Here is a 12,420-nt window from a genome sequence, read left to right as displayed (position 1 = left end):
GAAACATACCCAAAATGGGTTTTGGGTATGTGTGTAATGATCGGTTTTGGGTATGTTTATAAATGGGTTTTGAGTGTGTGTAATGATGAGTTTTGGGTATGTTTGTAAAGTGTTTTGGGTGTTGGGTATTTTGATAATTTCAGCCCCCATTTTGGGTATTTTAGTGAAACTCCCTTTTTTAAATACCTAATTATGATACTTACGAAACCTTTAAATCATAATTTTATAATCATACAATATCATTTAGCCGAGGTCATATGTTCAAACCTCGCTTTCGTCAATATTATTTGTATAAAAAATCATACAAATACTCATAAAATACATCCTAAAAGAATCCTATTGTATGTTGACAATTGAACTTAACCCGGTGTGTTGTTGGTCAATAAACTTATCAATGCTTTTATCTGGTCAATAAACTCGACTGCTTTCATTATTGAATGCTCTAAGAAACATATCATTGCTTTTATCTGGTCAATAAACTTGACCCGGTATGTAGTTGGTAGAGATTTGGAAGATAGAATTGATTTCATTATAATATGATAATATGATAATATAATATTCTAATTGTTAGGAACAAGAAAATTGTTTAACCATTGGAGTTTGTAAACTACAATCCTATTGGCTGAGGCGCCTTGGTTGTATCAGAAGCTAGAAAGGGGAGAGAGAGAGAGAGAGAGAGAGAGAGATGGCAGAGGAAAACAAAGTGACCCTATATGGAATGTGGTCAAGCCCTTATGTTAAGAGGGTGGAATTGGCTCTCAGACTCAAAGGCATACCCTATGAATATGTGGAAGAAGATTTGAGGAACAAAAGCCAATTGCTCCTCAAATTGAATCCCATTCATCAGAAAGTTCCAGTACTTGTCCACAATGGAAAAGCAATTGTTGAGTCTCTTGTCATCCTTGAATACATTGATGAAACCTGGAAAACTGGCCCTCAACTTCTACCAGAAGATCCCTATAAACGATCCCAAGTTCGCTTCTGGGCAAGCTATCTGCAACAGGTGAGACTTGAGAACAAAAAAAAATGTACATTATTTTAGCCATGTTTAGTGCTTAATGAGTTACTCAAGCTAATTAAATTATTAAAGTAACTTGTATATGCTTGTTCTTTGGTGCAGGTGTCTGAGAGCATGGTCTCAGTGCTCAAAACCAGTGGAGAAGCACAAGAGAAAGCCATTAAAGAAGTGACTGAGAAACTCAAGTTACTTGAAGAGGGATTGAAGGGTTTCTTCCCAAATGGCTTTCCTAATTCATTTGACACAGAAAATGTGGGACTACTAGAGGTGGTCATTTGTTCACATTTGGGTGCAAATGAAGCTCAGGAAGAAGCCCTTGGAGTGAAAGTTATAACCCCTGAGAAGACTCCACTAATTTATTCCTCCATAACAGCTCTGACTGAGATCCCTGCGGTGAAGGCGGCGAGCATTCCTCAGGAGAAGGTGGTGGCTTTCCTCAAGTTCTTTAGAGAAAAGGCCCTCATATCTTCTGCAGAGTGACCATTTAGTAGTATTAATTGTTGAGTTGTGTTTGCTTCTTGCTGTCAATTACTCTGTTTTGTTTTGTGTCTGTGGCACTTTATGGAGTCTCAAATAATGGGAGCAACAATCCAGCTACTTTGGTTCTTATGGAGTCTCAAATAAAGGGAGCAACAATCCAGCTACTTGGGTTCTGCTCGCCAATGTTATCTAATTTGTTGTAAAAGAAAAAAGTGATTAGTACCATGACATAGCTAAAAGTCGGGAATTTAAGTGAAAAAATTGACAATTCTTTTGTTTGACAACTTAAGCGTGGAATTTATTAAATGACGCACGGAAAAAATCGGGGCATCAAATTCCCTAGTTTAGTTTCCACCAGAATAGGCATCATTTCACAATTGTCAATGTCATTTACAAAATTTAACATACATAAATTCAAATACTGAAATCTTCAATTGCCAGAAATTGAAATAATGGAAATCTAAATTACGTCATTTTAGAATTCTATATTATTTTCAATTCCTTTATCCAAACGAAGAGTTATAGAATGGTGAGGTTGGCGTCGTGCAAATAGGGTCTCATTTTTATAAGAAACGTGATACATGCAATATATCATTATGAAAAGGCCTATGACTACGTCTCTATGTTACACTCAAATTTCATTGATTTGGGTGATGAAACTTAAATCACCAAGCTTGTATGTATACTGCAAACCAAATCAACAAATACCATAAGTAATGCTCTTTCGTCAAAACAAATATGTTATATTCAAATATAATTTCATGCTTTCAACACTAAAGATTGTAAACATGGTATACGCTAGATCCTCTAAAATGACACAGCATTTCCAAACAACTGAGATCGTGACATTGCAGATTTCTGACTGCAAAAATGAAAATCACTAAGACGATGTCGTTTCTTCCCTATCAGAATACAAAGAACAGTGAGGCTAGTCTTGACTTTGTCTTTGTGTACGTTGTACTTTTGTTTAGTTCAACATTTTTTTTATTTCCTCTTTCCCCGTCCAACGATCCAAAACTAATCCCCAAAACCAGAGGCCCATTTGACCCAAGAGAAAAGAAAAACCAGCCGGAGGCCATACTGTTCGTTCTGATCGACGTTGAACTTAGGAGTTCGCTTTCTCACTCCTCTCAAATGGGAGCTCACAATTCGTTATCTTTTGTCACTGGTAAGCCTTCGAATTCTGGATTTTTCCACTTCAATTAGATGGATATTATGGCATAGAAATAGCGATATTTTTTTAATTGGAATTTTGATTCTGACATAATAGGATGGTTGGAAGATATCAAGCAATTACAATGAAAGAATGAAACTGTAATCTTCTAGCAAATTGAAACCATTGACTTTTATAGGTTTGACTTTACATGTTTGGAATTTGAAGCAGAAGAAAACCTCAATTTTTTTGTTTTTTTATAAAATTCTTAAGTGATAAATATTCTGTTTCTTTGTGAAAAACTATTGTTGGGAATAAAAGAAATCAAGGTTTTTGATATTTAGTGAATGTGTAATTGCATATGCCAATTTGTATATAAAAAAATTATGGTTCTGTGTTTGTAATTTTTTGCATGGCAGAATTGTAAATATTTATGGACTTGTGGGAAGTTACTAATTGATTTTTTAATCAGTCAATGTACTTTGTAGGGAATTTGTGTGGGGAGCTATTGTTGTGGCATATGGGGAAGGAATGTTGCATCCTGTTGAGACCATAAAGACGCGTATTTGGAGCCATGCTAAAGATGTTGTAGATGTAATATTCATGGCTAATGGGTGAAGCTCAAACGTTTGGTATGTAATGATATGGATGGCATTTAAATTTATTTAAATTCTATGTAAGAAAGAAAGTAAATTTCCAAGTATTGGCCTTTTATTTTCTTGCTAAAGTCTTTGCATATCTTACCTATGAAGCCTTGTATCCAAATGTATGGTGTTCTCTCCTTCTCCGTCCCTCTTCTCTATGTTTTTCATTAGGATTGGAATTAGGCAATGAATGGTATGTAATTTAAGACTATTGGCCTCTTTAGGACAACTGGTGTGTGTCATCCACATAGTTCACTTGATTGTACTTGATGTTTAGGATTCAGGATGTTCACAGGATTTTAGATGGACATCTCATTCATCCTCCTTGTAACTCTTCTTTGATTAATAAGATTTGTGTTTCTTGTAAGGAAAAGAAAATGAAGAAAAAAGAATTTATCAGTTTGAGGTCGTACCACGTACAATCCAGTTGTACCATAAATAGCAATAGCTTGTATGTCTAACCCTTTTCTTTTGGCCTTTACATCATTTGGTTTGAAACACTAGGAAAATAGGATTGCAACTTCTGAACATGCATCCTCCCTGGCCCCACTAGTTTATTGTTTTATTTTGTCCCAAACAGAAAATTCAGACGTACCATATTTTGATCATTGGTGAATCATAGGCAGTTAGCCTTTGGCCTCTAATTTATTTAGTTGTCATTATTCTGTTGCTCTTTCCTAATAAGCTCTGGTTCTTATTTCTAGGATGATAGTTTGGCTTCAAAATTATGAATTTCCTGTGCATTATGCAGGTTTTGTTCTATGAAGGCTTGAAAGATTAGACAGAGTATGGGAAGCAAATTACAAAATCCAAATTTCCATATTTATAGTTCTAGTGAGGGAGTCATGCTTGGTGGATTGGCTGGTGGTATGTACCTTGCTTATACTTTGTCCTACTTTGTTCTGTTCATAGTTCTATAATTCATTTCAGTATTTCCTGTAGGGTGATTTATACTTGCATTATCTTGTCCAGGTATGCATATCTTGCCACTCCGTTAGATGCGATCATGTGATCAAAATAAGATTTCAAGTGCAGGGTAAGACCTTGAGGTATCAATTCTGTTTTTTGGATACTTTTATCGTTATTTTCAGACGAATTTCAGTTGTCAGTGTAGGACTAAATTTGGTGCAAGCACCACATGCTGTATATGTGATGTTAGTGTACTTAATGTCACCTGAACAAGGCTTGGCACTTGTATGCAGTCAGCTGTTGTGCGTGTCAATACTGATCACATAGGTGCACAGATGCAAACACTAGTTATCCTTGTAATTCATTGAGGGGTTTTTTACAATTCTATAGCTTTTTTATCAATGTGCCATTTTCCAAGTTATTTCATTCTTTCTGATATGGAACTCATTGTTGTTGCATCCTGGATTTCATCTTCATGGTCTGCCCTCATTAGTGCGTTATGTAATAGTAGTGTTAGACTGAGAGTAAATAGCTTCTTTTCGTTCAGTATCTTATGGTTGTAGCTAGTATCTCCTGCAGTATGATGCAGCTATTCTTCATACTTCATTTGCAAGGCTTCTGGGTCACCCCAAAGCATCTTCTACTGTAGTACATCTAAAGACTCTTTGAGTGCAATTAGTAGCCTATTCATTGCTGTGTCACACGAATTATTTTAATATTGCAGTTGCAACCTATTAGGTGATCTGCTGGAACTGTTAATTCTTGATCTTTCTTATACTCTTCAAAGAATCTAGGCTTGTTTTCCAATTTCTTTTCAATTTTCATATATAGTATATGTATGACTACTTTTCATATTTGATGGAATTTGACAATCCTTGATAAGGTCCATAACATTCATCAATTAGAGTTGAAGGAAAGCGTCAGCTGTTGTGCACGTCAACACTGATCACATAGGTGCACAGATATTAACACTGTTTATCCTTTATATAATCATTGAGGGGTTTTCTGCAATTCTATTCCTGTTTTATCAATGTGCCATCTCCCGCCATTTTGGTTAAATTTCATCACCAGATAACATACTATTTTAAATCTTGGAAACAAAGTGGTCGGGCTATAGTCAGAAAATATACTTTGGAAATTTTGCATTGACTTTTATTTCAAACTAATCCTATAACATGTTTGCCAAGATGAGGAAGGGAATTTTTAGAGAGTAATTTTCCCCTGGTATATCCGGCATGGGCCTCACATGCATGTCTTGAATTTTTCTATGGATTTATTACTAATTGGATGAAAGTTAAGAGGTGATAGCAAAGTTGTTTTTCAGTTTCTATCTAATGTTGTTGTGAAATTTAGGTAGGAATGGCTGGTTGCATGCAATTTGTTGCATATAGATGGATGATGATGCATAGGGGATGTTCAGAGGTAGCATTCTCAGGATTGGAGGGTTTAGTCTAGCTTCAGCTCCTCCCTTACGGCTATTGGATTTTCTCGGAGATCATTTCAATGAAGGATTGAGCAATGACAACACGCAAGAAGTTGCTAGCGTGTCAGTGGAGGAAATACTGGGGAATTTTCATGTATCCAAATAATAATTTGGACAAGACTTTTAATAATGTTTTCTTGTAATATGTTAGACATATAATGATATTGAGGAGGAGGTTTTTGGTATTATTTTTTCGCTTTGCGCTTTCCCAGAATCACTAGTTTCGGGGATGGGAGGCAAATTAAAATGTTGTCAGACTTTACCCGCGGTTTTTGGATTCGCTACTATAAGGTGCTATAGCAACAGCTAGCGACGGTTTTTACCGCTGCTAAATCCACTTGACTGGGAAAGAGCATAAAAATTGTCACTAAAAGCCCCAAAACGGGGACTAAAGACCAAAAACCGTCGCAATATAAAGAAACTGTTACATATTCGCTGAAAATGTTGGTTTTGTTTCTGTTTTTATGTAGGCGTTCGTTTTACTTCCCCTAAAATACTAAGGGATATTTGGTAAGTCACATAGAATCTGATTAAACTTCATTGCGCCAATGCAATACAACATTTGCAATGATTGAGAACCATATACAATTGCAAAGTTAAGAAGAAGTAAAAACTCCAACTGTGTTGTATTTTCAAGGACTTACGTAGTTTTTAAACATTTCATTCTTCTTAGCTTCAGAAACTTAAAAGCAGCAAACTTTATGTATTTTTAGGTAACAACTCCAATGCGTTTTATCAGTGTTCATTTGCCAATATGTATTTTCGGATTAATGTTGGAAAATTAGATGGGCTTGTTTGCATAATGGTTCTGTTTCTGTGGTTCAAACGTTGATGCTCTGCATTATTAGGTAACACAGCTCAGAAACACTTTTTGTGGTAAGCTTTCCAAATTGTAATTCTCCCAATTAGCTTGTTTGGATTCGAATGGCCTACGAACAGCGACAAATTGAAAAAGAAAAAGAAATTTTTGCTTGACATATAAGGAATGTGGAAGACATCAAAGCAGGAGCTAACATGAAAAGACTGGAACTCTAGTCTCTATTCTTCCAGCCAGATGCAACCATTGCAACTTGTTGCAGCTGAAATCAGCAATTTTTATTTTTCACTAAAGAAAGAAACTAATTCACTCGGTGACACAAAAGCAAAGCTATGAAAACATTTGCTTTCCTTTTAAGAAAATATTGTGGGAAACAAAACGGAAAATCAAGTTTTTCAATATTATGGGATGTATAGGATGCCTTTACTCTGTCTGCATGTGCCCCAACCAGACAACCTCAACCATATGCGAAACCCTTGTGTGCTCAGACGTACAATCGTTTTGGTTGGGTTAAGTTTCGAATGTGCTAGCTATATATAAAACTTGATATATATTTGAGTGCTCTTTTCTATATCTGGGCATGGATATTTTGTTCTTCTTGTTATGCCCTAAATGGATGTCCTTTTAGGCTTTCAGTGTTGGTCTTAGCAACTTGAATTGTTGTTTGACCCTTCAGCCATCATGGGAACTCCAAAATGCAGGTGATCATTCCTTTTACTTTATATATTTGAGCACATACACTCGGTTTTTTCTAAAGTAGATGTTTCACTTGAACGAGTAATTATTTGGTGTGACCGTAACACAATTATCAATCCACTCATGCTATAATAAAAATATGTTTACTAATATATATAATCTGAAGCATAAATTCCTGGCCCATTAATTTTTTAACACAATGGTAACAAACAAAACGCTTTGAAGATTTTTCTTTTCGATAGATGTTTAATCCCAAAATCAACATAATTTTGTATATTAAAAAGGTGCTAATAAGCTTTAGAATGGGCCGTGGATTAAAAAAAAGCTGGTAGAGTTTTAAAACATTCGGCCTGGCCCAAATTGCTTCTATAGGCTGGTCAACGACCTACCTTTCTTTAAAAAAAATTATTACATGTCAAGAGATGACTGGTTTAATATCGGTACTATACTTTCGGCAGCCGTAGCAGATTATACACTCCCCAAAACCCTACCCCTTTTGTTCTCTCTCTCCACACTCGCACCTTCACTTCGGAAAGCCTAATAAGAGCGAGACAGAGAGAGCGGTAGGGTTTTAGAGGAGCATCAGAAGGGAAGCTGAAGATGGTGGCTGATAAGGGTAAGAAGCTGAAGCTTTCAGAGAAAGCCGAAGATGATAACTCGGACCACATCGACGAGAAGCTCGTCCTTTCCATCGAAAAGTTGCAGGAGGTCCAAGACGAGCTCGAAAAGGTTGTTCCTCTATACCTATCTGCGCATTAGATTATTGTACCCTTGTTCCCTGTACAATTGAGGCAAAATAAGGGTTTTTATCTAAAGTTTTCTTTGGGAATTATCTGCCCATTCAGAGCTTTTCGTGTTCTTATTGCTCTTGAATTATTAACTTGCTCAGGTAGGCGCTTTGAATTCAATTTTTTCAGCCCATGCATGTGTTGCACTGCAATTTAATTTTATTATGAGGATGTAGGAAATTAACCCATAGGAGGGAATGATTTATGGCTTTGATCAAAGCCTAAACCCATAAAAGGATCTGAGGGTGCGCTTGGTTTCGATAGAAAATCAGTGCCTTAGCTTATTAGAGCAACAACATTGCCTACATTTTTCTTTTTTTTTAAAAAACCATTGAGGGGCGCTCCATTATATAGACATCTGTAGGCAGCAGCCCCGTGCTTCATTTTGTTGTTTGTTGTAACACACTGGATACTCGGTATAATTGTTGCAACTGTCAACTCTGCTATGTGTTTCATTTTGTGAAGTTTGAATTGCTGCTTTTGGTAATTAAATTTTCTCCTTTATTTAACCTTCCATAGGTCTGGTTTATTTCAACTAGAGGGAAAAAAATAGAGAAAGGAAGAGTACGTGAAGTTTACTGTTTTCGTGTGTTTGATTAGTGGGAACCATTCTTAGGCTAGTGTGGGCTCCAGCCCCTCACAAGTTTTTTGGAAAACTGAAAACTTCTGCTAATTTTTAGGAAATTCACCCACTTAGTGGAAGTTGGCCCACCCAGCCTAGAAAAAATTGGCTCATACCATCCGAGCAACTCACAAGAGAACCGTAGTCAGCCACCCATACATAATAGAGGGGAAAAATAAGTTTTTAGCACACCCGTGTGGAAATTCTTGGTTCCACCTTTGCATGAAAAAATTGATGGGAAAGGAAAGAGAAGAATATACAACTTTGGTAGCTTTGGTTGTACAAGACCTATTGAAATCTTGCCTACTTTGAAAAGAAGTTCAAGACGCAAAACCGAATAAAACCTTGACATCATTGAAAATGTGTATAACAGCTAACTATTCGAGCTTCTTGCGCCAGGCATGAACGGGGCTAAGTAATATTGTCCTAGTTGCGGGACGGGATCCAGCAGCCAGTTGCTGGCTCTTGATAACTAGCCCAGAAATAACTCCAATTTCCATAATATAACGAGCCAAGGTTGCACGTGAGCTGAGTGACGTAGGTGCACAAGCTATCATCTCCATAAGCAAAATAAGAGTTATTTTCTTCCTTTTCTTTTCCATGTCATTTTCTTGTTAATTAATAACCAAACAACTGAAAGCTAGGAAATTTAGTCGTTTTCTTTTCTTGTCGTTTCTCAACTGGTTAACTGAACAGAGCCTGATAGGATGGAAACCATGCTACATTTCCACTTTGTGGCCTTGTTTGTAGGCTGGGCATTTTATTAAATATGAATGTGATGGAAGTCACTTTTTAAGCTCTAAAACTAGTTAGTTAAACTTCTATGGTTCACTTGTATTAAGAATTTTTTGCGCACGAACTTGTACTGATATTCAATTTATGTATTATTGCAAATTTGCAATGGACCAACCGTTTTCATTGGATTTTTATGTTTTCTTTTGAATGCTTTATAGATCAATGAGGAAGCCAGTGATAAAGTCCTGGAAGTGGAGCAGAAGTATAATGAGATACGCAGGCCGGTCTATGATAAACGAAATGATATCATCAAGTCCATTCCCGACTTTTGGTTAACTGCTGTTAGTTATCTATCCCTATTTATATCTGAACGGAAGAATTTATGATGTTGACTTTTTTCCCAATTAATTGACTTGCTCCTTAATCTGCAGTTCCTGAGTCATCCTGCGCTTGGTGAACTTTTGACCGAAGATGATCAAAAGGTTTCGTATTTGTTCCCATATGCGCCAGAAATTAATTAGTGCATGCTTCTCTTTATGAGTATTTTTTAATTACTTTGCAAATAATAAATATCTGTTGATGATCATTGAATTGCATAATCAGTTACTCACATTCCCTACCTTATCTTCCATAATCAATGAAATCATTGATATTGTTTCCATGTAATATTTCAAATTGGCTTCTTGTTTCCTCAATCTTTTCTATTATGTCTGGGTTCATTTTTCCTTTTCCTTTCATAGATTTTCAAGCATCTAACTTCTCTGGAAGTGGAGGATTTTAAGGATGTGAAGTCTGGTTACGCCATTACTTTCGTGAGTTTCTCCTTTCCTTTTCCGTTTTATCTTTGAATTGCATTTGGGTGTGTTATATGTTATGTTTCAATTATTGAATATTTGAGATTAAATAAATTTCGTTATTTAATGTACAGCATTTCAGCCCCAATCCTTATTTTGAAGATGCGAAGCTTACGAAGACCTTTACTTTCCTTGATGAAGTAACAAAAGTTTCTGCCACATCAATAAAGTGGAAAGAGGGAATGGTATAAGATTTTTGTCTTGTATTCAATTTGTGTCTGCCTGTCAATTCGGGTTATTTTAACTTACTGTGTACCTAATATGTGAAGGGCATACCTAATGGAGTTAATCATGATAAGAAAGGGAACAAGCGACCTCAGGCTGAGGAAAGGTTGGTTATCCAAATCTGTTAGAATGGACCTCTAGAATTACGTTATCCTTCTGTATGCTTATTTCAAAGTGACCGGAATTCCAATCCTCACTCAATTTTATTGTTTTCATGTAGCTTCTTTAGCTGGTTTAGTGATAGTCAACAGAAAGATATTTTGGACGATGAGATTCATGATGAGGTTAGTTTCTTTTTGCATTTGAAGATGGTAACAAGTGCTTCGTATCAATCTCAATATTGACCCAGACAATCTTTCCTTAGTTCTTACTCTCATATGGATGACTTTCCCTTCTTACTGCAGATTGCAGAGGTTATTAAGGAGGATCTGTGGCCCAATCCTCTTACTTATTTCAACCATGTAACTTCTCTTTTACCTTATTTCCCTATTACATAAGCATAAGTCTAATTATTTCTTAGAAGCGTTTACTGTTTGCCTAATTTTCTAATGAGTTCATGACCTCTTTGACATAGGAGGCTGATGATGAGGATTTCGATGATGAAGAGGCTGATGAAGAGGTAAATGCAGATCCTTTTGGTTTATCTGTCAAGCAGAGTAAAAATACTCTAAACATGGATAACCTTTCTACTAAATCCAAACCTTAAATCTGTACTTTCTAACGCCTTAAAATTTGTGGTACACAAGAAGATGCTGAGGCCGGATATTAAGTACTGCTGTGTGATTTAAAAAAGAAAATTGTTATTGTTATTTTCACAATTGCATGACTTGATCATTATTATCCATCGCCATTACATACTTTAATATAATAAGATATGTTCAAATTGAACCTCATATACAGAATTCCATCAGGTTCAGGCCTTTTGCTTCTTAAAGTAGTCAGTGGTCTAGGATAGGCCTGTGGCATCTATACTAGTAGTGTTTGGCATCCTTGTACAAAGTACTATGACCGATATTTTATTTTACAATTCCTGCATTGCTACATTCATGTGTGTTTGTTTCCTTTTGAGTCCTAGTTCATACATGTAGTGTTGTATTACCTGGAGGCATATGTAAATTGATGGTTTTTGTGCAATTCTCGTGGTTAGATGAACTTAAATGTAAGGAGCTCGTTATTGACTTGAGAATGGAGATAACTTGCACCCTTGCAAATAATTTTATTAGTTGAATATATGTGGTTATTTACTTGCTTTCATCTGAACCTCTCTCATATGCTGCCCTTATCTATCTGTTACAAATCTCATAGAAATTTTAGCAGGAAATTCCCTTATCTTAATTCTTGAGGTTTGCCTATTGACAGGGAAAGAATGAGGATGATGACTCTGAAGAAGATGACGATGACCAAGAAGATGATGAAGATGGTGACGAGGATGATGGAAAGTGAGAACATCCATCTGGGTCTTCACCTTTTGGCATTTGCTGCTTTGTTAACAGCTTGTGTAAAGTGGTCTACAGTAGTCGATAAGTTAAGTCTAAGGTGACAGGGGGATGACCATCATAACTCTTTATTGACAGCGACCTGCCATCTAGGCACTTGACTGCTCTTATAAGCCAGTCACTGGTTCTTGTTTCATGGCCTTTCTCTGTTACAATGGGGTTATTTTTGTGGCTTCTCCCTGATATGCAGGTCTCTAGAATGACAATATTATAAGGGTCTTTGCTTTCTTATGTTTCTAAATGACGTGAATGAGGATATATGGTATTATGGAGTTAAAGGCTCGTTGGCATCATTTTATGGTTGACTCTACTAGTAGGGATTTTCATTATCGGGTATCAATTTTAAGAGAAATTCTTACTTTGCCAGGAAAAGAACAGGAAAAGGTTTCTGCTGGCCTTGGAAACCATGAATGCTTAGAGGGTGGCAGAAGTTTTAATTCACAGAGTAGATAAACAGTGACGCCTGATGTTTTTAACAGGCTTTGTGCCCTTAGTAGACA

The 12,420-nt window shown here is 36.3% G+C and overlaps 2 protein-coding genes and 1 long non-coding RNA gene across 5 annotated transcripts; all 3 read left to right on the top strand.

The window, feature by feature from the left end:
- Window positions 1–575: 575 nt before the first annotated feature.
- LOC110762378 (glutathione S-transferase U10-like) lies at window positions 576–1,723 on the top strand. The gene is made up of 2 exons (XM_021965012.2): window positions 576–1,003; window positions 1,121–1,723. Exons 1-2 carry the CDS (start codon window positions 686–688, stop codon window positions 1,496–1,498), a joined length of 696 nt encoding a protein of 231 aa, XP_021820704.2. The 5' UTR covers window positions 576–685; the 3' UTR covers window positions 1,499–1,723.
- A 748-nt stretch (window positions 1,724–2,471) lies between these two features.
- On the top strand, window positions 2,472–5,875 carry LOC110762296 (uncharacterized). Of its 3 annotated transcripts, none has more exons than XR_015835784.1 (5): window positions 2,472–2,666; window positions 3,140–3,283; window positions 4,047–4,162; window positions 4,268–4,344; window positions 5,558–5,875. It is a non-coding gene; the product is annotated as an uncharacterized LOC110762296 (long non-coding RNA). The 3 variants fall into 3 exon arrangements; XR_002527518.2 differs by having other exon boundaries at window positions 2,473–2,666; window positions 3,124–3,283; window positions 4,268–4,331; XR_002527517.2 differs by having other exon boundaries at window positions 2,473–2,666; window positions 3,124–3,283.
- Window positions 5,876–7,714: 1,839 nt separating this feature from the next.
- Window positions 7,715–12,213, top strand: LOC110762360 (NAP1-related protein 1). The gene is made up of 10 exons (XM_021964993.2): window positions 7,715–7,929; window positions 9,564–9,686; window positions 9,777–9,827; window positions 10,086–10,157; window positions 10,274–10,384; window positions 10,469–10,530; window positions 10,645–10,708; window positions 10,829–10,885; window positions 10,999–11,043; window positions 11,784–12,213. Exons 1-10 carry the CDS (start codon window positions 7,801–7,803, stop codon window positions 11,865–11,867), a joined length of 798 nt encoding a protein of 265 aa, XP_021820685.1. The 5' UTR covers window positions 7,715–7,800; the 3' UTR covers window positions 11,868–12,213.
- The last annotated feature ends 207 nt before the right edge of the window (window positions 12,214–12,420 follow it).

Source organism: Prunus avium, chromosome 5 (genome assembly GCF_965620075.1).
Source record: "Prunus avium chromosome 5, drPruAviu1.hap1.1, whole genome shotgun sequence".
NCBI classification, from domain to species: domain Eukaryota; kingdom Viridiplantae; phylum Streptophyta; class Magnoliopsida; order Rosales; family Rosaceae; genus Prunus; species Prunus avium.
This window is presented reverse-complemented; position numbering and strand designations above follow the sequence as displayed.

Excerpts from the sequence above, each read along its gene's own strand:
- LOC110762378 (XM_021965012.2), top strand. The coding sequence starts at position 686 with ATGGCAGAGGAAAACAAAGTGACCCTATATGGAATGTGGTCAAGCCCT. Across the intron at positions 1,004-1,120 it reads GGGCAAGCTATCTGCAACAG|GTGTCTGAGAGCATGGTCTC; the intron begins GTGAGACTTGAG and ends TCTTTGGTGCAG.
- LOC110762360 (XM_021964993.2), top strand. The coding sequence starts at position 7,801 with ATGGTGGCTGATAAGGGTAAGAAGCTGAAGCTTTCAGAGAAAGCCGAA. Across the intron at positions 9,687-9,776 it reads CCGACTTTTGGTTAACTGCT|TTCCTGAGTCATCCTGCGCT; the intron begins GTTAGTTATCTA and ends CTTAATCTGCAG. Across the intron at positions 10,709-10,828 it reads ACGATGAGATTCATGATGAG|ATTGCAGAGGTTATTAAGGA; the intron begins GTTAGTTTCTTT and ends TTCTTACTGCAG.